Genomic DNA, 23,482 nt, shown 5'->3' with positions numbered 1-23,482 from the left:
TCCCCAGTATCCAACCCAAATTTCCCATCTTTCTGTTAGAAAGGTGCTCATCCTGTTATTCCAATCCAGCCCAATCTGGGCTTTAACCTCAGAGGTTTAGGGAAATATTCCCACTGAAAAGGCAAAACCACATCCTGGTTTGGGGGCTTTATTCCCCTCCCTCCCCTGCAAGGGTGTAAATGGTGACTGAAAAGGTTTTCCACAGATCCCAGGATTTATTCTCCCACTCCCCACCCTGTGTGCCTGCACCAGCCAGGGGTGAGAAATTATGGAACTGGGATTTTTGAATAAACCCCTCAAAACAGCGAAAAGTGCAAAGGGCAGAGCAGAAACCAACCAGACCAAAACTGATGAATTGACCAAATCATTCCCAACAGGAGACACGAATCCAGCTGGTGCCAAAAGGTAAAAAAAACACCTTTTTTTTAACCAATTCCCCCTTTCCGAGGCAGAACTAAATGAAGATAAAGTGATGCAAATCACCCTTCCAAACCAATGTGGAGCCCTCCTGCACACAAGAGCTTTAAATCTTCCTCCTCCAGAGGTTTTAAATCCCAGCACAGGCTTGGAATCAGGCTCAGTGAGGAGTTACACAGCACTGGAGAGGTTTTTTTTGGCTTCAGCTCCGAGGGCACAGAGATGGATTTCACTTGGCCAAGCTGCAGAAGGCAATTAAAGACCAGGCTGCCTTCCCCTACCAGTGGAGGAGAAAAGTTTCCTGCTGGAGCCAAACAACTTTAACAAAGCAAAGAGTTTGCCAGGGAAGATCTGTGCCAGTGAGGATCTCTTGGTAGAGAAGCAGAAAGGCAACGCTGCACTGAGAGACAACAAATGTCATTCCTCTCTGGAAAGAAAAAATAAAATTCTTGGGGATCGTAGGAATTGCAGTAAGAGGGAAATGAAGTGTTTTAATTAATAGAAATTAATTGAAAATAATGAGGCCAAGGACTTGCAGTGATAAAGCTCCAAGTTACACACAAGTGGTGCTCATATCAAAAATCCTTCTGGACAGGGCTCTGGCAAAGTTTGTTTATCAGGACTGCTAAAAAAATGTGCTGGAGACCATCCTTGTTACCTTCCCTCCTGGATTTTTGTGGAAGATTTGGGATTGAATAAACACTCCTGTGGTTTCCTCTCAAGATTCCACCTTGGGATGGAAGGAATGGTCCTGTGGCTTCCCCTTCCCAAACTGCAGCCCTCCTCGGGGCTGGAACACTCTGGGACTCACAGAGGAGGAGATTCCTCATCTTCAGGAACCCCCACGGGCCACTGCTGCACAAACAAAAGCTGCCAGTGTGGGAGACTCTGGGGCAGGAGGAACAAACACCAAAAACGGGAGAGCAGCAGCGTTTTAGCAGCTTGCCTGGGAGAGTAAATATTGACTGGTGAAGGGGGAAAAGCCAGCTCATCCTCCTTTTTGGTGGCACAGAGGAGGAGCCCTCCCAAGCCAGCAAGAACACAAAACACAAGGAAATCTCTTAGCAAATATTTCTGGAAGGTGGTACTGGATGACTGATCAGCACAATGGCTCTGTTCACGGGCAGAAGAACCCCAGAGGCTGCTGAGAACATCCAGGGAATTCCCATGGCAGGGAAATGGGTTCTCCACAGCCAGAACGGAGCACCAGGAACACGGAGTGCTCCAGCAGAGCAGGAAACCAAGCCCAGCTCCTCCCAGGGAGATGCTGGACCCTCCTCTTTTATCAAGGAGTCCTCTCAAGCGGTTGCAGGACTCAGCTTTTGCCTGCACCAGTTTCCCTCGGCAGAATTTGCTGCCCAAGCACCATCAGCACTTCAGTCAGCTGGGGCAGAACTGGCCAGAGCTATTTAGGGCGTGAAGAAGAGAGCACAAAAACACATCAACAGTTTTCATCACCCCTCTGGGAGGTGCAGAGTCCACAGAAACGCATCTGTGAACTCGCCAGCGAAAATAATAAATCCACAGAATATCCTGGATGGAAGGGATTGTGGAGTGCAGCCTCTGGCCCTGCACAGACACCCCAAAATCCCACCCTGAAAGCCTTGTCCAAATGCTCCTGGAGCTCTGGAGCCTCGGGAATCTGACCATTCCCTGTGACCAGCACCCTCTGGGGGCAGAACATTGTCCCGATATCCAACTTAAACCTCCCCTGGCACAGCTCCAGCCGTTCCCTGGTCACACAGAGCTGCAAAAAATGCCCAAATTCAGTCCCCTCCCCATGGCCAGCCCTGTCCTGGTGTGGTGAAGGGCTCTGTGTGGGGACTGCCAGGCAGCTGAGGGGAAAAGCAGATTTTGGGGGCTGGAACACAGCTCTGGATCGTCTGACAGCCCCAGCTGCGAGCTGCTGTTCCTGTAAATCATTCATGCACCAGAGGCACGTCAGAGCCCAGGTGACATTTCAGAGGCAGCCCCGACACTGTTGGTGAGCTCCCTGAAATCTCCTCTTTCCCTTTTGTTTAAACATTTTAAATACCTCCCTGCCTGAAAACCATGGAATAATCACACTGCAGCCAAAATCCCAGCGAGTTTTTATGATGTAAAAAAGGGAAATGAAAAGGTCCTGTGGTTTGTTCTGCCTTATTCTCCTGACTTTCACAAAATGGAGAAGTCAGACCTCCCATTTCTCTCATAAATTACTGTTCTCTCTCTCACCTATTCGGGCCCAAAAAAAGTGAGGATTGCACCTAATCCCTCTCAATGATTCCCCTCTCCAGGCTTGTTATTGCTGGGATGGACAAGCACAGCCCTGGATTTCCCAGCAGCTCCCACAACTTTTTCCTCTGGACTGCCAAGGATTTAAAATGTTTCTTAGCAAACTCTGGAGCCCAAATGAGAGGAAGCAATTAATCACGGGTTTTCTGTACAGAATGGATTATCTGTCAATAAGTGTCAGCTCTCTGGAGAAGATGAGCTCCACAAATAATCCCAATTAGGTAGGGATTGTCCATCGCGGGCTGGAGACTCCCCCAGGGACATAAAGGGAGGGAGGCTCCCCCTCTCCAGCCACGGAGGGGATGCTGCAAAACCCCCTGGAACACCTCAGACTGAACCCCCAGAGCTGTCACAGCAGCAGGGACAGGTCAACGTGGCAGCAAGAGGGACCAAGGTCAGCATCTCCTCCGTCAGGGCAGCACAGAGGAGCCTGCAGCTTTCACCCCAAAACCCCAAGTTCCCCCCGCAGCCAAAGCCCCAATTCCCGGGACTTTCACCCCTGGATCCCCGGCTCCTCCCGGTTCTCCGGAGCACGGTGCCCTCTCCCGGGAGCCCGAGGAAGAGCTGGAGCAGCGCTTCCCAGCCAGGACTGGGGTTAAACCCGGCCAAGTCCCCACCAGGCTGAAAAGGAAGGGGCTAAAAAGCGCAGCCACCACCGAGCAGAGCCTGCAGAGGAGGCTGGGCAGGGAGAGGAGAGCTGGAGGATCACAAGAACAGCTGGGATTTGCCACCCTGCTGACACTGGGGTGGGTGTCTCACCCCCACTTTGGGATCTGTGGGCTGGAAGGACGAGCTCAGGTGGGGAGAAGCTCCAACAGCAGGACAGGCAGGTTCTGGCCAAGCAGAAATCCTTTCTCCTTGCCAGCTTTGGAGAGCCAGAGAGAAAATCATGGGTATTTATAAGCAAACCTGTCTCTAAGGCAGCAGTTTCCAGAGTCTAATAATAGGGTTTGGGCTCGGTTATGGTGTGATTCAGCCAGAACTGCACAGAGCTGCTGGAAAGCTCCTGTCCCAAGAGCAGATTCCCAGGAAGCTGTGAAGGGAAGGAGCCCCAGAGCTGGGAACTGAACTCCTTGCTCTGAGCCTCTGGATTGTCACAGCTGGAGCCCCAGGAACTCTCTGTGAGGCAGGGAAGGGCTGCACCTGCTGCATCCAGGGATGTGGAAACGCCACCTGCGCCCAAAACCGAGGTGAAACCACAACTGTGCCATGCCTTGACCACGGGGCAGGTCTCAAACCCGAGCTGGCAGTGTGAATCCACCACCAACCCCACATCCAGAGGCCCTGGAGCTGCTCCTTGCTGACTCAAAGTGTTGGAGCCTCCCCGGGCAGCGCCGAGGGGAGGATGAAAAACAGGAAAGGTCCAAACAGCCTGGTCTTTGTGCAAGGGAGAGAACAGGGCTGGGCAGCACCTGGACAGGCTGTTCTGAGGCTGGATAATTTCAGGGAGCAGCTCCCCACCCTGCTGCTCACTCAGAGCCTTTCCAACCAGCTCGTTTCAACACAGAATTCCTCTGTACTCGCTCCAGGCTGGACAAGGGTTACACCAACGCCACTGTGGGACACCACAGGAGCCGGCTGGGACACAGAGAAGCTCCAACCCCTGTGTGAAAAGGTGTTTGCAGCCGGTTTCATGTGTCATGTTTAACACTCCCCCAGGCATTCACCTCCCCGGCAGAATCCACCGAGCTGCAGGACACTGAGGGACAGCGCTGCACCTGTGTTTATTCCCAGGAACAAACACCTGCTGGATCCCTCTAGAAAACATCCATAACTCCTAATTATTGCCAAGTCATCAGCTCCCAAGCAGAGCTCCAGAACAGGAACCCGAGTGGGAAGAAAGGTGGAGCAGCCAGGGTGGTTTCCAATGGGTGTTTACTGCACTGTGCTCACACAAACACGAGGCCAGGGCTGGGACAGGGGACACTCACAGAGGTGCTCCTGGTGCTTTATTTGATCAAGGGAAGAGGCAGCAAGCAGGGCAAGAGTTTTGGTTTGGATTTAGCAGCACCAGAGCCCTGTGTGAGCTTTACTGAGGGCAGAGCTGGCTGCAGGGAGGGAGGGAAGGAGGGGGAGATGAACACACACAGAACCCTGCTGTCAGCTCTGCCCTCCCCTCCCGTGCCTTGAAAACCTCAGAGATCCACAGCTGACACTTGGGAAGGTGAGGCTTGCGTTTCCCTAAGGATGGCACGACTCAGACACCACCCTAAATCTGAATTTTGAGCCTCAGCTTCCACCTGCTGCTCCAGGGAGTGGGGAGCAGTGGGATTCTCCATGGTGTGACCATCCAGGCTCCAGCAGGGCTGTAGCACAAGCATTAAAAACCTCCTTAATGCAACACTGGGATTCAGAAACTCCTCCTGTGTTTCTGAGGTTGGTCCTACAGTTCAACCCAGCCCTGCTGCTCATCCAGCTCCTCCTGCTCTGTCCCAGCAGGGTCAGGTTGGATCACAGCCTTCCCACCCTGCTGAGACCTGCACCCACCACCTGGACCCCCAGAGCTTTCCTGGATCCCAAACATCCAAATCTGCTCCCTGATCCCCCTGCTCAGACCAACCCAGGCACAGTCACACCATGGAGCAGGTGCAGAACTTCCCCTCCACCCCATATCCCCACAGAACTCCAGGGATGTGAGTGAGAACAGCTCCCTCCATCCAGCTGGTGATGCTGCACATTTAAAAATGGAGATAGCACAAGCACAGCGCTGCTCTGAGGCATGTTGGACCCACGTAACACATCCTGGCTATTCTGGGAAACAGAACTGCAAAAAGAAAAATGGATTCATCCTTCTCCTCTCTGGATGATTCCAGAAATTTTAAGATGCTGAAGTCCAGAATTCCAAGGCTCTTGAAAAAAATCATTATAAATAGCAAACAAACACTTGGCTTCACAGACAACACAAACACTCTGATCCCATTAAACACATAATTGTCTCAGTTTGGTTTTTTCTTCCCAAAAGCACAGGTTTATCCCTGGAAATGTCTCCTGGACAGAGCAGCTTTGGCTGCTCCTCTGCAAGATGTTTCATTCCTTGAGACTCAGTGCGTTCCAGTTCATTGTCAGCCAGGTGATTTTCCTCCTTTTCCCCTTGGAAAAAGAAAATTCCTAAGCTTTGTTACCTGAAAAAAAATTCCCTGGGTGAAAGACAGCAGAGCTTGAGCAGGTGAGGACAGTGGAGGGGTGGGTGGGGGAGACACATTGAGAATTTGAGCTGGATTTCCCCAGCCTGGAGCAGAACCTCGCGGTGCCACCCCCCGTTTTATTTTCCATTTTTCTCTCCTCTGGTGCCAGAGAGAAGAGCACAGGGAACAGCAGGGATAACACAGCATCCATAGATGGCTGCTGGATTTTCCAATGGCTCGAGGCAGAGGAGCTGAGGCTGCCAGAGCTCCTCAGGGAATCCTCCCAGCACCATCCTTCACACAGGGAGCTGAACGTGGCTCAGGCAGCTGTCCAAGAGCGCCAGCAGATGCTTTGGGTGGAGTTTTTTTGCCGGCCCAGGTGTGTTCCTAGCCTCCCATTTTTCTCCTGGCCTGCCTCCTGCGGGATTTCAGGATGGTGTAGTTGGCGTAGCGCGTGTGCTGCTCCGAGAGCAGGGGGATGTAGAACGCCCGCAGCAGCCGCGAGGACCTGGAAAAGCAGAAAGGAAAAGCCAATCTCCCTTGAGTGAGTTGACTGAATTGAGTGCCCAATTCTCTCCTCGCTGCTGCCAGCCCACCAGCCCTTCCCAGCAGGACTGAGGGGGAGAGAGGGCAGGCAATTATTGAAATTGTAATTATTGAAAGAAACTTTAATCGCTCAGTCCCAGCAAGCAGGGGATCTTGGGGGTTACACAGCCCTGGCCTCCAGGGCACTGGGAAGGTGAAAGGCTGCGTTTCCCTCCTGGAATCGCCTTTTTTCCATCCCATCTTTCCGGCTGCCTTTCCCCCCATGCCCCTCTGAGGCACAAAAAGCAGCTTTGACGGGCACTGGCATTTTGAAGTTTGGCTCTGGAGCCGATCTGCAGTGGAGATATTGAATTACACAGGGCTGGGCAGCCCTAAAACCCACACTCACCCTGTGCCCTGCCAGTGGTGGGAGCTGGCATCTCACAGCCTTGCAGAAACTGGACCAGTGGAGCTCCGAGGGCTTAATGATGTCTGGGTGAAATTAGCACCTTTGACTGGGTTGCTAATTGCTGGAGCTGAGCTCTCTGAATGAAGGAATTCTCTCACTGACAGTACAGTCCAGGCTTCAGTGTGAAGTGGACAAATAAAACATCCTCCAGCAGCAGCTCTGAGCCTTGTGAAGCTTCAAAACTTTGAGCAACTCATTGAAAGAGTTTTGCTTCATGTCTTTAAAATCAACTGGATGGGAAAATATCAAGCCTTGCCAGCCACAAGTGTAACCCCAGTCCCAGAAAGCTTGGAAAAGCAGCAGCAGCACTCAGATTCGGGCTGCTGAGTGGTCAGGGATGGCACACGCTGGTCACTTCAGCTCCCATCTCTGCTGCTCTGGACATCCAATTCAAGCAAATTGATTTTTTTTTTTTCAGCAGAAAGACCAATTGTGTTTTGTTTGCCTGCACTGGAGATCTTTCAAAAACGTAGCTGGAAAACAAAGGCAGGAACTGCCAGTGGGAGCTGCATCTCCCCAGAGGCTCCCGAGGCTCCTGCACAGCCCGGGCTCAGCTGGGATCAGGCAGCTCCTGCTCCCTCCCAGCTCAGAGAGAGAGAGAGGGAGCCTTCACCTCCTGTCACCCCTCTGTCAGCTCAGCCACCTCAGACAGCAGATGGCACATGGAAGGGGCTGGGTGACAGATGACAAGGAATATATTTAATGTTCTATTTGCATTTGCTGCTAAATTTGTCCCCCAGAGACGGAGTGTGCGGAGCCTTAATCAGCACTCGGCTCCCAGCAGCAGGAGCGAGGCCACGCTCGCTCCAAGCTGGGAGAGCAGGAGCTGTTTCTCCAGGCTTTTTTGGGTTCTGGAGGAGCCACTGCTGCAGGACAGAGCAGCTCCCACTTTCCAGAGCTGGAACCACATGATCCGTGGAGCTAAGGCTGTTTCTGCCCGAATTTCAGGGAAAACAACTCAAAAACTGTTCCAGTAGTGCCAGAGGAAGCTGTTGAAGATGTTCCAACCCTCACTTCCCAAATTCCCAGACTAACACGGAATGGCAGCACTTGGGATACCTGCAGTTCTGAGAGATCCCTCCCAAACTGCATTTGGTACCCCAAGTTTGGTGACAGCAGGGCTTGGAGAGAGGCAGGAGAAGGGAGAAGAGCAGGGGCAGGTCCCAGAGCCACCTGGGCAGGTCCCAGAGCCACCTGGGCAGGTCCCAGAGCCTCCCAGCCACACAAAGCTCATGATCAAAGCTCTCTGAAAACCCTTTGACGCTTGCACTTCCTCTGGGAGTTAAATTCTCTACCAACACACACATTTCAGGAGTAATTCAGCTACTTTACAAACAAAAATATGGAAAACAACTCGAGGAAAACCCCATTGAAGGGCACAAGACAGCCTCTCATCAAACCAGGGTAACGTTATGCTCCAGCAAGGTGACCCAATCATTAATTTTGCACTGAGAATTTTATTATTTTTTGATGGAAAACCCAAGTGTTTGGAGCAAGCAGACAGCTCAGCCCTAAAGAGCTGAAAAATATGTGCTCCTCAGAGGGGAGCTGTGATATATTTCCCCTTTTCTGTGCCAGATTCGGAGCGCTCAGCCAATATAGAATTAAATGGACCTTGGCAAAGCAGCTTCCTGAGGAGCATAATTAGCTGGTGGCTTGGAGTGCTCTCTAATTCAATTAGCAGCACCATTTATCAGAGCCAGCTGAGATTTACATTTGCACTTGCTGACGTCAATGGGAGACTCACAGCGAGCCCCAGAAGCCTCCAGTGCAGCAGGACTGAACTGATCTGCTGGGGTCATTTATTCCATTTATTTCATTTATTTTCACACAACAAGAGCTGGGGAGGTGCTTGATGGGTTTGGGGTTGTTTTTTTACCCCTTGCTCTGCCACCACTGAGCTGCAAACCCGAAACCTCCACTCAGCTCCAAAGATAAAGCAGCTCTGAGAGCCCACAAATGTGGCTTTAAAGCAGAAATGCACATTTAAGGGCAAATCCTCTGCACAAAGGGTGCCTGTGATGCCTCATTAATAAAACTCATTGGCCACCTCCTTCCCCCTGCCCAAATGTAGCAGCAGGTTCTGGAAATGCAGTTCAGGGAAGACTTTACCAAGGAAGCTGGGAACACCAGAGCTGTCCTGGGAGCTGCTCAAACCTTATCACTCCTTCCCCCTGCTCTTCCCAGCCCCGCTCCCTGCAGGGCCCAGGAAGCAACTGGAAAACAGGAGGGCTCTGGCTTAGCTTTTCACAGAGGTTTTTCCACCCCCTGTCCTGGGGTGACGCCTTCATGACCAGAGCTCTGAAGGACTAAACCAGATCCCCTGTGCAGCTGAGGGTTCCTGGATTTGCAGCAATGTTGGGAACAACATTCCTGGTTTGACAGCCCCAGTCCCACTCCCTGACAGAGCAAATCCCAATCTCTGCTTCCCACAGAGATTCCTGGCCAGCAAGGTGCTCAGTGGGCAGCACAACCACTGCAGGAGATTCCAGCAGGGATCTTTTCCATGGATTTTCTGGTGCCTAATAAAGGCCTGGCCCTGCTGACTGCCTCCTCTCTCTGCCAGCTTTCACAGAATTCTTCAGAGCTCATCCCCTCTGATGATTTATACCTGTCTTGAATTTGGCTGGGACAAAAAAAAAAAGAGTGAAGTCTCCTGGGAGGAGGTGACATCCACCTCATTTCTTTGGAAAACAACCCCAGAAACCATTGCTTCAGCAGGGAGCTTTATAAAGAATTTGTTTATTTCTTTATAAAAATACTCCTCACAGAGTTTCACCCTCTAAAGCAACTTGGGTCATAAATTTTGCAAGCAGGAGTTTGACAAAGGCTCGACTTTGCTGGATTTCAAGCTGGCATTGGCCCACGGATCTCTCCTCCCTGTCCACTTCTGCAAACAGAAATCACAGCCAGCCCCATCCCTCCCTCTGCAAAGTGCAAATCCTACCTGGAAACATCAAGGAATGGCTTGTAGGCAATGGTCAGCCACTCTTCTCTGTTGGAGGAGTACCTGGGCTCCCTCGGGCTCTCTGTTGCTGTGTCCAAGTCCACCAGGTAGTGGCACTTGGAGATGTCAATCTGCAGGAAGAGACATTGCTGGGGTTTATTCCCCGTGGTTTTGGTTGTTTCCCTCCACAGCAGTGCAGAGGGTGTTGTTCCCCTCTAGCAGGAGGTGAAATGTTTTCTGCAGGACACAGGTAATGTGATCTGAATGTTTTCAAGCACAACCTTTGTGGGGGAATTCAGGACAGCACATTGTGAAACCTCCTCTGGGAATTCTTCCTGCTGGGAATTCTTATCCCATCTTACTCCCTCAAACTCTTCCCTGAGGGATTTCAGTTACTCTCCCACAGAATTTTACTGCCAACTTCCTTGGCCATGCTCGAGATCCCTTTTCTGAAGTACCTTTGGGGCTTAATGTAACAATTTAGGGCTGGAAACAATTTAATGAGGTGGATAGCAGATGGCTCCGTGGCATCACAACTGAGTGGCAAATGAAATTACACCACAGGAAACGCAGCTGAGGATGCTGAATCCGCTTCTTGCTCTGTGTGAGAGGAACATTCCAGGCCCTGGGAGAGGTTCTGGCTCATTAGCAGAAGGACTCCCAAACCACTAACCAAGTTTGTCTGGATGTGATGTAGAATCATTCAGAGAAAGACAATTTGCTGCCTCAAGGATCTCACTTGTCTCATCCTAAATTGTGCCCTAAAGGGGCTGGGACTTCAAATTCCAGGTGCAAGCCATGTTTCCCCTGTATTCTCACAAGTTAGTGAAGCCAGGGATAATAATTCTCCTGCTCTGAGGGTCAATGTGGCACCTCTGCATTGATTTGGGGATTTACACAAGACTTGGATGCACAGGCCTTGAAATGAAAGAAAGGAACGAGTCTTGTGAGGGATTTCTAAATTACATCCTCTCCTCTTCTGCTCCCCTTTCCTTTTCCTCCTCCCACTCTTTCTTTATTTGATGCCACTGCTCTGCCAAGTGGAGGAGAGCTAAATTGATCCCATCCTGACTGACAGGAGTGGGAACAGCACAGGGCTGGAGCTAAGGGCACATCTGCTGCTGCCATGGGGTCTGCACGGTGCGAGAAGTGAAGAGAAAGTGCTCAAAAAGCCCTTCCCCTGAAGGCAGCTGCTGTTAACAGCTTCCAGGCCTCATCTGCTGGTCCTGCTTGGGTCTATCTTGGTAAGAAATAATATTCCTTATCTCTTTCTTAGCACTTTCAGAGCCAAATGCACCTCCCCAGCCGGGCAAGCGCAAGGTAAGTGCTGCTCAATGTGATTAAGGAAAGAGAGATTGCAAAACAAGATCAAATCACTCTTTCCCCAGTGTCTCATAGCAACAGGAACACGGAGCTTCCCTCTTCCATCTCTGAGCAGAGCAGTAATAGACACACCTGAAACACTGAGATCTACGCCATGAATTGGATTTATCCATGGCTCAGATAATCCTCCTGAACCATTGGTTTTCTCCCCTTTAAATTTAGATTTACCCCCTCTCATAGTCCCTGTCCAGTTCTTGATAATTATCCTTCTGTTTGTTTGGGTATTTTTAAATCTGAGTGTGCTTGTACTCACTAAATCTGGGGAAAGATCTTGATCTCTTGGTGCAATTAGCAGGTCAAAAGTTGGAGTTTTAACCCCCTGTTTAATTCCTGAAGTCCTAAGCCCTTGAGCTTGCAGGAGAAATAACAAAGTTGTAGGGTGACATTAAGGAACAAGCATGAAACAAAAGTGTGTTTTGCTCTGTTAGTCACAGGCTGTGTAGCAGCCAGCTGTCTGTGCTAAAAATAAGCCCCAGTTAAAGATTTCATAAATTAAATGCACTGCAGCAGACAGCTCCTCTCAGGTGGGAACACGCCTCCTTCCCATTTCCAGTAACTGCATAATAAGTCTCAAAATAGGAGTTTTAACCCAGAAGACTGCCAAGATTTAACCTGTTAGTAATTTTTAAACATGCTAGCTAGCAATATTTCTAAAACATTCCTGTTTGTGCACTGGTTTTGTTCAGTTCAACCAGGAAATAAATCAGTAATACCAATATACATTATCTTAGCAGATTCCCACTAATGCAATTAACTTCCAAATTAAGTTCCTCCTCCTCAGTTGAAAATATGATGAATAGTTTTATATTTAAAAATAAATAAATTCAGTTCCTGCTCAGTGACAATTATTTTCTGTGGGGAACTTCAAATTACTCATTCCTGTGACCACATGAACACACTACACTAAATCCCAAACTGCAATCATTAGGAGTTCTTACTTCTGCTGCTTCTTTTATTATCGTTATGACTTCAAGCTGGCAGATGAAAGGCAAGCAGAAGCCACTCACGAGACTGGGGAGATTTCCAAGTACTGCAGAGGGACCATTTTTGGTTTGGAACTCCCCAGGAAACAGAAATGGGGAGATCCACTCAGAGGCATTGCATTAATTTAAATTATCCAGCGAGCTAAGGGAAAGGACCCAGGAATAAATCCTTACGTATCGAGATGGCTCCTCCTTGTTCTGGTCGTTCATGTCCGTGGGAATGATCCTGGTGGCCATGGGCCCCTTGGCAAAGGGTTTGGGCAGCTGGCCCCGGAATTCTGACAGGATAAACTGGAGCTGCCAGCTGCAGGGAACAGGGAGAACATTTTGTGTGCACAGCACCAAAACCAGAACCAAGGACATCGATCCCAGGGTGGGCACAGGCACACCACACATTGCCAGGAACTTGTGGCCAACCAAAAACCTCCCAAATCCTTTATTTGGATATTTTAACACTCTGCTGGTGACAGCACAGAGCCAGGTGCATTATTGTGCCCCTTGTTATCCACCCTTTTCCATGGAAGCACTCACTTGTCTGGCAGCAGGAAGCTGCTGGGGAACCTGTGCCACTCTTTCCCCACACAGACATGGACTGGCCTCCCCTCTGGCACTGTGTGGATGCTGGGGTCAGTGGCAATCCTGTGGAATTCCGGGTACAGGTCCAGGGGCCCGTGGTAACCTGTGGAAGGCAGGAAATGATAATTAAAGTAAGAGGGGTATTTCATTAAAGCCTGCAAAAACGGCTTCATGCATAATTTTTTAACTGGTAACTCACTGAATAAATGAACTGTGCTAAGAAGTGGCTGATTCAAAGTTTCTCCTCTTCCTAATAATTTTATTCACATTCCCCTGTCCTGGCTGTCAATGGCCACTAAAACCCCAACAAAAACACTGTTGAGGTGGGAAGGCTCTGATTCCAGGAATGTCCAATCCATCTCGTGCACCTAGTTCATGCTTTACACAGGAAAATGCTTTTCCAAGTGGGATTATCCACTTCAAAACTGAAGCATCTGCTTTAACACCAGTCAGGTTTTAGATCAGTGAAGAGGACTTTGAAGTGATGCAATTCTGGTGATCCATTCACACACATAATAACTAATAATTAATTAATGAAATCATTCCTTCCCCTGCAGAAACAACACCCAAACTTCTCGAGGTTCCTGATTTCTACAGGCAAAGCAGCACAACTTTTTGCAGGCCCTGAGCCTGAGAGGCAGGAGAGCAGAGGGCAAATCTGAAATACCAACCTTTGAATAAGGCAACAGAGCGTGAGAGTGACAAAAGGCCAAAGAGGAAGACAGTCCCCAGGGCCAGCCAGTTGGAGGACACTGTGTAGTGTTCCAGGCGGTAGCGCTGGAAGATGAAGTGGTAACATTTCTCAGGGAAGAGATTAAAAAAAAAAAGAGACAATATGAAGTTACTTCAACTCAGATCTGTTCAGCAAAATTCTCATTTTTTCATAACAACAGCGCATCCCCCACCAGATCTTTGGGCTTTTATTTTTTAATTTAGAGCCATAAAAATGCACAGAAACTCATGGGGTTTAGTCATATTTAAGTGATAATTTGTGGTATTTCAAGGAGTTTTCAGCTTGGTTGTTCCCAGGTGAACCAGGGGCAAGTGTCCCTTCCAGACAGCTCTGCAGAAGTTCCCTGCACAGACTCACCTGATTTTCCTGAATTCCTGCCTAACACAAGCTCCATGACCCAGATTTCCAGAGTGACCTCTGGTTGTTTACCCTGCCTGCACAAACCACAGCTTTGAAGTGGATAAAGGAACAGAGCACACTCTGCATCCAGCTTTAAACACAGGTCACTCTGAAACTGATATAAGAAAACCTGAGAGAAGAACAACTGACAAAAGAAAAATTGATAAAAAAGAGCCCTTTAGGGTTTATTTTTTTATTTTTTTATTTTTTCAATTAAAAAGCCTTTCTGGGAAAGGAAACACATCCAGTCCCTGGCTTGCTCCCTCCCTGCTGTCCTGTAATTCACTCCCTGCCCTCAGCTGCTTTCTGTTTCTCTTGTCCTGTTTGCATTTTTCTCATAACAGCCAAATCCACGTGGTTTGGAGGGGGAGAGTGACAAGCTTGTCCTGCTGCTGGGCAGCCAGTTCCAGATTCCCAGCTGGATGCTCCATACTGAGCAAAATGTCATCAAACAGTGGTAAAAATACACAAGGAAATGTACATGAAACTTTCCTAAAGCCATATTTAAAATAAGAACCAATTAACATTGCTCTGAGAGCACAGAGGAATTCTCATTCAGAGCCATAAAAGTGGTGACATTCCAGAGCTGGATCCAGCATCTGAGCGTGGGAAGGATGAGGGACTGAGGTGGGCAGGAACTCCAGCAGGGCAGGACAGAGGAGGAACAGCAGGATGAGGCCAAACAGCTGGAATTGGACTCCTGGCTGCATTCCTGATTCTTTTTAACAGCAGGAGATGAATAATTCTGAGCTTTGGGAAGGTTTATATCAGTCTGTATTAGTGCTTTGCTCTGTGAAGTGGTTCAAGTGATGTTTACTAAATATCCAGTTTTTGGCTCTTCCAAATGTTCATTCCCAACATTTAAACGAGATCCCTTTGCCTTTTCTCAACCCAGTGAGGGATTCCTGATAAAACACATCAAAATGCACTTCCTACACACTCACATCCCTGCCCTTAAAGCTGAGCAGCCAAGGAGGCACAATTCCACCAGCAGGTTACTGAACCCTCACGGAATCCCTTGGATTTTGTGTGGTGTTGGCACTGCAGCACCACAACTGCAGGAATTCCCACTTGGGGTTGGAGAACAACCCAAAGTTGTCCAGAAATAATGGCTGGGAAATATTCTCAGCTATTTATTAAAAACTAGAATTTACCTGAAGAGCCGAGAGAGCCACAGCACCAGAGAGACAGATGAGGGGATAGATGGGGAAGAGAAATCTCTCTTCCTTGTGGGGCTGGCTGAAGAAAATCAGGATCCAGATGTACATGGGAGCGAGGGTCAGCCAGTAGGGACGGCCCAGATTCTGAACTGGAAGAAACAAAACCTCAGCAAAGGAGCAATGCAAGAATTCCTTCTCTTGCACAATCCTCCCTCACACCCAAAGCCCACTCGGGAGACCCAAACACGCCCTGTTCTGAGCATCCCTGCTGCTAAAACCCAGGTAACACACCCAAACAGCCAGCAGGGCGTTTTCCACAGAGGATTTTTCCAGATTCCTACAATACTGACCATTCCAACAGCCCAAAAGCTGGAAATAAGTGTTACTGGATCCAAGAAGACACAAAACCCATCCAGAACTGACAGGAGTGCTGGGTTCCCTGCTGGGCACTGTACACACAGAGATCAGAAAGAACCTCCTCAGGATCTCCCCTTCCCTCCCAAATGGTTGTTTAGAGCCTCAAGTTTGCCCAACCTTCATCGCCTCATTACAAAAATAACACCAGGAGAGGTCTCTCAGGCGCCTTCTGCTTAACAGAGGAAATAACTGATTCAAAAATAACAACAATTACCCTGAATTTCAGTCTCACTGAGGAGGGTTCTATGCTGCCTGACAATTTTCAGTCCCTTTCCTACCCCCTTGCTACTCCCAACAGCAGAGTTAAGCAATTAAGCCAACGGCATTTCACAGACAATAAGAACAAAGCTCTTGGCAGAGCCAATCCTGCTGTTAGCTACAAGAACACCAAGTGAACAGCAGGAAATTTTGCATTTACAGGAGCTCCTACAGAGCTTTTGCTGCTTTCTGAGTGTTTGTCACTCACAGCCAAGGAACAGATATAAGCAAACAGCCCTTAACATACATTTTCATCGAGGATTGTGTTACAAATTGTTGTATTCAGTAAAAAAAACCAAAAAACAGAGAAAGCAAAGCACTGACTGGACTGATGAATCTGGAGGCTGCTGCTGACCCTTGGTGAATTTTCCTTAGGAGAACAGCAGAGGAGAATTTACACTTCCCCTCTGGAGTCACAAGTGTCATGTGCTCAAACTGATGTCATTTTATTCAAGAAAAAGCACACTGAGAAGTAGGGAATATTCTGGTTCCTCCTTTTTTTATAACTCTCAGTATATCCACACCCACAGGGACACTTCCCAGAGCACGGGGAGCCTGGCAGCTGAAAAATCCACAGTGCCCAGAACAGTCCAGCTTCAATCCCAAAGGGTTTTTACCCATTCCCAGCTGCAGACAAGATGGGAACAGCTTCTTCCCCCTTTAGGATTAGTGACTGGGCCATTCCTGATGCATTAAATATCAGAATGAAGCTTAGGAACCCCACACCTTGTCAGGCTTGCTTTTTTGAACACATTTTTCCTCTTGAGGTAGAGGCAAGGAACAATCCTGAACTCTCATGAGCTCCAGGAACTTTCCTGGTGCTCCAAAGGCTTTCACTGCTCCCAGTTTCACTTCCAGGCCCACTCTGCCCTGCACTCACCACGGAATTTCTGCAGCAAACACTCCATCAGACAGGTCAGAGGCAGCACCAGCAGGGCCAGCACAAAAACCACGTTGAAATTCAGAAAGCCATTGATGAAATAGAAGTACCAGGGCTCTGTACCTAAAGGATGAGGAAAAAAAAAAGGAAAAAAGAGGTTTGAAACACAATCATGAATGGATGGAACAGCAGCTCTGGTCCTTCTTTGCCTGACACAGCCCAACAGAGATTCTCACACTCACACCAGCCCAAGAAACTTCATTGTCTTCCTGCTCAGAAATGATTCTTCTCCTTATTTTTTTCACTGGGGGTGAAAACCAGTCAATATTTCATCTGCTGCTCACAAATCCCAGAGCACTCCCAGAATCCTGTGACACAGAGCTCACCCTTACATTCAGAAGGACACCAAGGAAGCAGGGGTGGAAACTCGTCAAACTGGGAAACTTCACCCCAAATTCATTCTTTCTTTCTAACTGCAGAGGAGTAACAGAGAACCACACAAATGTCATACAGCTCTGGAGTGAGGAAGTTCACTCTGGGCTGGCAGGAACAGAAGATGTGCCAAAAAGGATTAAGAAGGAAAGGGGTTTGTAATCCCACTTCACCCCAACAAAAGGCTCTGCCACTAAATTCTGGTTTTGGTCCCTCCTTAGACTCAGCACTATTTAAATAAACATCTTAAATAAATATTTAAGTAAAAACCCAACCCTTAAATGTCCCAAATTCAGCCTGTTCTCACACAGAGGAGCGAGGCAGCTCTGCCTCCACACTTGGGAACTGGCTGCAAGCTCTGGAGGATGTAAACTGAAAGAAACTCCAGTCCAACTGTCATTTATTTAGACTCCTAATTCAGGATGCTTAAAGCCCTTAACAATAAGGAGTGCCAGTTCCTCTCCACACATTTCCCACTCTCTCAGTGTGATTAGCTCAATCAGCCAGTAAATGACACGCGGGGGCTTTAATCACTGCACTGTTGTGACATGTGTCACATGCCACAGCAATTTCCTGCAATCAGAGCCACTTAAACTGGGTCCGTGTTGAAATTAATCAGACAACTGAAAAGCAGCAAGGAAAACCCAAAACCTCTGCAGCTCCTCCGGCTAAAAAAAAAAAAAAGGGGAGAAGCTGCACTGGGAATGTCACAAACATGGCACTGGAGTCACTGCTTGGCCAAGCTGCTTGGGTTTCTGGAGGAAACCCTGAGTTATTAGCACTGGAAGCAAACAGCAATGATATCAATAAGTTCTAAACCTTTAAAGGATAATTCCAGAGGCCATCCTGCCACCTTTCTGGCTGTGATGGAAAGCAAAGGGAATTCACCCTGAATTCACCTCTCTGGCTTCTGATTTGGCAGCTTGGGGGGTCAGGAGTGAAGGACACTTGATGAAACACAACTCTTCCACGATCCAAATGCAGCCCAGATAATTCTGTTAATAAACAGATCAGCTGCTCTGAAGCACAGCTTTAACAAAAAAAAAGGCTGCTGGCTCACATTTTTTTGCAGTGTGACTGAATCGCCCATAAAAAAAAAAAAAGCACTGGAGCCTCCTCTTCTTCTCCAATGAGGGATTTTCTTCTCTGAGAGAGGCTAAAAAAAAATAGAAAGGGGGGAAAAAAAAGAGGAGAGAACAGTGCACAGCAGGCAAAAAGCAGCAGGCTGGCTCACTGTGACACAGCCATTCAGAGGCACTCAGGCTCAAAGCCTTCCAGGGCAAAAGGGGCTTTATTCCTGTTACCCACAGGGCTCAAGGTGAACTCAGCCTCAAAAAGGAATGACCCCACTGCATGAGAGAAGCCCTGGCCCAGAACATCATCTTTGAAGAGGGGAGGGACACTGGACAGCTCTCCATGCTCAGGTTAATGGGAATGTGCTTCCAGAGCAGGAGAGGAGATGGAGCTTCCTGCAAGGATCCACGTCCCAGAGCTGGGCAGATGTGGGATGTGGGAGACAGACCAGTGAAAGCAGTGGGAAAAGAACACCCAGGCAGCTCCTGGCGTGGTGGTTCCATGGGGAAAAGCAGCTGGAAGCACTGTCAGACCCTGAGTGAGAAAACACTCTGAACTCTGAGGTCTGGAATGGCCCTGGGAGCAATTCCAGAACTCGGCCTCGGGAGCGAATCCCATTCAGCCACGCTGCACCTTGACCACAGGAACGGTGAGGGCAGCTCAGACCAGAGCAGGGGAGTTGTAGAAGAGGTTTTAAGACAAGGAGCCCCACCCTGGGCTGAAGCCTGAGTGCAGGAACTGCAGCTGGCAAGCAGTAACTAAGCTGCAATAATTTGGTCATGAGTCACAGCCCTCGTTCTGATTCAGTGCTGCTACAATGAACAGTCTGCTCGCTGCATTTCATTTATTCTCACTCTGCTCAAGAAGCAGGGCTCCACAGAGAAAGGTGTCACATGAACAGCTCCAGCACATTCCACCCAAGCTGAATAAAGCTTCCCAAAGTGGGACAAAACTTTGGTCACAAATTATGACTTCTTAGAATATAAGTACACAAAAACACCCCCAAAAAAACACCACTCATTTCTATTCTATTTCAAGCTATTTTCCCTTGGCTGCAGAAACCTAATCACTCCAGGGAAATATTAATTGCACAGACAATATTTATGTAGAGGGAGTGTATTGCTAAAGACAGAAGAAAAAAAAAATTAATTGAACTTTGTCTCCAAAATACTGCAGTGCTTACACTGGAGATGATCTGGGTTGGTGACTCTGTCCCCATCATGTGAACGTTGGGAAATCCCAGCTTCCAAAGCCAAGAGGGATTGGCCAGCCTTTCATCTCCCCTGGTAGTGTTATTTTTCCCCAGTGTTTTGAAGCTCTCTAAACACACAGCGTTGTCCTGGCCACGCTGCATTAAAGAGCAATTGCAGGCAGGCTCTTTTACTAGCCCGAGGATGTTGTGTGAATGTCACTGTGAATAAAACTCTTCAGGACAGATTGGTCCCCGGAGGCTTCTGGAAACAACTCATGCACCAGTGTGGAAAAGGTCAGGCACAGACCTCTGCCAAAACCTATCAGAGCCTGGAGTTTACTTCCAGAAAACTCCCAGCTCCACACTTCAGAGCCTTCCTGCAGAGGCCAAGAGCCGCTCCTGTCCTGCTGTGCCACAGCACAAGTGACAAATCACCACTCAGCACCACCCAAAACAGCCCCTCAGTGCAACCAGCAAGGCCAGCTGCCAGAGAACGCCTTGCTGCTCCTCACCACTGCTGAATCCCTCCTGGAACAGCTCCTCTGGCCTCAGCACAGAGGTGCTGCAGGTACCTGTGGTCTCTGCCAGCCCTTCTGAAGCCTTAATAGAAATTAACTTCCTGCTGTTCAGCTCTAGAAGTGCAGGGTAAGGACAGAAAGAAGGATGGATTCTGCACCATTCCTCACTTTGCCAAAGTTCTGCAGCCTGACTGCGAGGAACAGCAGCCAGGAACAAGACTCAAGCCGACAAACACACACAGGCCACTTGAGCACAGTGAGACATCTCCTGGCGGTTCCACAGAAGTGGAAAGTGAACAAAAGCAGCACAACTCCCAGCGTGGAGGAATCGGGCAGCGCACTGCCAGCTCGACAGAGCCATCCCGTGTCCAGAAGCAGCTGCTGCAGCCTTTGGAGCTGGCAGGCTGCTTTTGCTTTGGGGCAGAAAAATCACTGCCAGACAAGGGCACGGCAGCCAGAGAACCTCGGGCTCCCTCCCTGCCTTCTTATCCCAAACTCACCGTAGAGATCAGGGCCGTGGGGGGTGAAGACATTGTACAAAACGATGTTGAGAGGTGCCACCACCAGCTTCCCATAGTAATAGCTGTCCACCACCACCAAGGGCACCTGCAGGAAAGCAGATTTGTGTTCAAGTGCTCCAACTGATTTTCCTGAAGGAACTCATCCTTTCTACTGCCATCCATTCCCTCTTTGTGGTGTCGCAGGCACTCACCAAAAATAGGATCAAGGACACCACACACCAGTTCAGGAAACTTTTCCACCTCTTCTTCAGGATCAACAAGTCAAAGGCAATAGGGAGCCTGAAAGAGAGAGCAGCTGGCAGCTGGAGACTGAGAACCCCACTGCAGGTTCTGCTGCCCCTTCAAAGCAAGAGGAAGAACCTCCACTTCACTGGCCTCTGCTTCTACTCCAGATTCATCACCCAGCTCAGGTTTTACTCGTACTAACACCAGGAAATCTTCCCAACCTCAGCTGTTCAAAAGCCAAGCAGCCTGTAGCAAGCACCCTGCACTAAGCTGGCTGCTGGTTTTCTCCTCCACCCCGACATTGTCCCCATCCAGGTGAAAACCACCTGGGGAAGGGCAAGGAAGTGCTCCTTACCCCAGAGCTGCGCTGAAGGGCCAGCCCAGCAGGGCTCCAGCAGCCACCCCCAGCACTGCCACCGAGGTCCTGTCCATGTACCAGCCCGTCATGGCAATCACCGTGGTGTACATGCAGAAACTGCTGGGCAGGAAAGCTGCAATGCCAGGGGAACAAAGGTCAGCACAGCCTGCCCACACTTCACCCAGCAAGTGTTTCACACAAGTCTTACAGTGGCTGGGAAAACAGGTACAACCAGCCAGAGGGGACAGCACACAGAGGCAAACTGCCAAAATATCAGCCTCCCTCCTTAGAACAAAAGATGTCCAAGGAAGGCAGGCCAAGAGCCTGTTATAAAAGGCACAGCAATATTTAAAAACAGGAGGTGGCAACAGAAACAGGCCTGGAAATTGTAACACAGAGAACAAATTTTGAATCAATGCTTATTCTGTCGCAAGAATAGAAAAAAGAGACCCCCTGAGATGTGATTTTCTTCTCTCTGGACCAGCCTTTGGTAACTGTTAGTGCTAGTGCCAAGCCAACTCACCTGCAGAAGCACAGAACATCCCCGTGCTGAGCACCAGGAAAGCCAACATCAGCCTGCTCACGTGCAGCCCAAACTTCTTGCACACAGCCCTGGGGAAGCAGCAGAGAAACAGGTACCACAAAATAGCCCCAGGGCACAAATGAGCAGCATCCAAGGCATGCAGAACCACAAACAACCCACAGAGCAGCCTGAGAGCTCTGAGGAGGGGGGTTCCCAACACCCAGCTGCTGCCTCTGTGGGATTTCAGACCCTGACTTACACCAGTGCCAAACTCTGGATGGGGCCTGGCTTCTCCCAGTTGTGCAGTTCTCAGGAGCTCGTGGCTGCAGAGCTGCACTCATCAATCCTCACCCCTCACCAAACCCCATCATGCAAAAAAAAAGCCACAGTTCATCTCCTCAAGCCAGAGTACTGACAAACAAAAAAGTCATGCAAGGTAGTGGTTTGAAAATCAGGAATCGAGAGGCAGCAGGTAAAAATAAAAATCCAGTTTAGACAAGAAAATTGCATGTTAGGGCTACTGATTTTAGTGGATGTAAACAACATTGGCAGAGAGATTACAGACAGCAGCAATCAATGTGTTCCAGTCAAATTCACTGTGATAAGCAAACACAGCACCAGACTCTCCTCAGTCTGCAACACTCCCACCCCTGCTTGCTGCCAGCAGTGAGGAAACGAGTGGAGTCAACAAAATGCTGGAGTAGAGGTGTGGGTGGCAGATCTGGGAGTACAATTTTGTCCTAATTGTGGCATTCTGACCAACATCTCACTGAGTTATCACAAGAACACGTATTTTCTCATCTACACACGAGCCTCAAAGCCCTTTTCTTGTGGCAGTAACTGCGTGTGTCACTCACACTGCTCCCAGACATCCCCTGCAGACAGACTCTGACACTCACTTGTAGAAGTAGAGTTCACAAATGCAGCTCAGGAAGGCCAGGAAGCATCGCAGGAAATAGAAGATGAGAACCTAGCAGACACAGCCAGAGTCTGAATGAGGCACAAGACACAAAATGGGCCTGTAAAGTATCAGGGGAAACCCACAAACCCTTGGAAATCCTTACAGGGAGGTCAATGTTTGTCAACAAACCAGTGTTTTATAATCACCAAGTCAATTTCAACCCCAAACAGGGCAGCTGTTTCACACACACTAAAGGGACATTTCCTCCTCACAAAAGCAGCTTCCACACACATGATTTACCTTGTTGGTTTGCAGAACCCTGGCATGGAACCAGGCTGGCAAGGCATGGAGCCACAGGTAAGCGTAGGAGCGGATGGCATAGGCTGGAGAGTACTCCCATGTCTGAAACCCCTTCCCATAAATGAGGTAGTGTGTCTACAACAAATAAAACCAAATAAATTAACATGCAGCACACAGTTTTCCACTCCCCGCCCCTGAGTCCCAGTGCAAAAAATTTCTCATTGAAACAGAGGGATCAGCACAGGCTTCTAAATAAATCTGAATCTGCACATGCCGACTGGAAATTGAAACAGAGAGCACAAGATCCTAAATAAATGCGTATTTGCACAGGCCAAGTACAAATTCCCAGTCCCAAGGGCAGGAAGGGACTCACCGGTTCCCAGTAGTTAAAGGTCTCGTCACAATCCGAGATGTTGCTCAGCAGAGCTGCACAGAACCTGGCCGAGATGAGACACTTGAAAGCTGTTGATCCTTCAGGGGCCCAGACGTGCCCTGCTTTACTCCCGGATGATCTAATCCAAAGTGGTGGGTGGGGGGAAAAATAAAATAAAATCAAATCCAAATACGCAGCAGGAAGATCAAGGCTCACAAGGTGGCAGCGAGCGAAAGGCTGAGCGTGGCGTGAGGGCGGAGGGGATGCCTGAGCCTCCCAGGGAAACACCATCAGCCTCAGCATCCTCAAAGCGAGCGGGCAGGGGGATGCTGCAGCACCGGCCCCACTGCACGGACCGCCCGGGTAAAGCCCGGCAGCCCCGGTAACCTCGATAGCCCCGATAGCCCCGGTAGCCCCGATAGCCCCGGTAGCCCCAGCAGCCCCGGCGGTCCCCGCTCCGGCCCCGGAGGCACCCACTCGTTCCGCGGCTCCTCGCTGCCCTCAGGCCGCCGCCCCGCC

General features: G+C 49.3%; 1 protein-coding gene across 2 annotated transcripts; it reads right to left on the bottom strand.

The window, feature by feature from the left end:
• Positions 1-4,549: 4,549 nt before the first annotated feature.
• On the bottom strand, positions 4,550-23,475 carry ALG9 (ALG9 alpha-1,2-mannosyltransferase). Of its 2 annotated transcripts, XM_033519696.1 has the most exons (15): positions 23,441-23,475; positions 22,964-23,102; positions 22,591-22,725; positions 22,289-22,359; positions 21,390-21,478; positions 20,864-20,999; positions 20,475-20,562; positions 20,263-20,368; positions 16,547-16,669; positions 14,986-15,140; positions 13,371-13,476; positions 12,655-12,802; positions 12,298-12,427; positions 9,758-9,888; positions 4,550-6,324 (listed from the first exon to the last, which is right to left on the bottom strand). In XM_033519696.1, exons 5-15 carry the CDS (start codon positions 21,436-21,438, stop codon positions 6,204-6,206), a joined length of 1,293 nt encoding a protein of 430 aa, XP_033375587.1. In that variant the 5' UTR covers positions 21,439-21,478; positions 22,289-22,359; positions 22,591-22,725; positions 22,964-23,102; positions 23,441-23,475; the 3' UTR covers positions 4,550-6,203. The 2 variants fall into 2 exon arrangements, with proteins under 2 accessions (XP_033375587.1, XP_033375588.1); XM_033519697.1 differs by lacking the exon at positions 4,550-6,324 and having other exon boundaries at positions 9,754-9,888; positions 13,371-13,500.
• Between the last annotated feature and the right edge of the window lie 7 nt (positions 23,476-23,482).

The sequence above is a fragment of the Parus major genome, chromosome 24 (genome assembly GCF_001522545.3).
Source record: "Parus major isolate Abel chromosome 24, Parus_major1.1, whole genome shotgun sequence".
NCBI lineage: Eukaryota > Metazoa > Chordata > Aves > Passeriformes > Paridae > Parus > Parus major.
This window is presented reverse-complemented; position numbering and strand designations above follow the sequence as displayed.

Excerpts from the sequence above, each read along its gene's own strand:
- ALG9 (XM_033519696.1), bottom strand. The coding sequence starts at position 21,438 with ATGTTGGCTTTCCTGGTGCTCAGCACGGGGATGTTCTGTGCTTCTGCA. Across the intron at positions 12,803-13,370 it reads CTCTGTTGCCTTATTCAAAG|GTTACCACGGGCCCCTGGAC; the intron begins GTTGGTATTTCA and ends TGCCTTCCACAG. Across the intron at positions 12,428-12,654 it reads AGCTTCCTGCTGCCAGACAA|CTGGCAGCTCCAGTTTATCC; the intron begins GTGAGTGCTTCC and ends TGTTCCCTGCAG.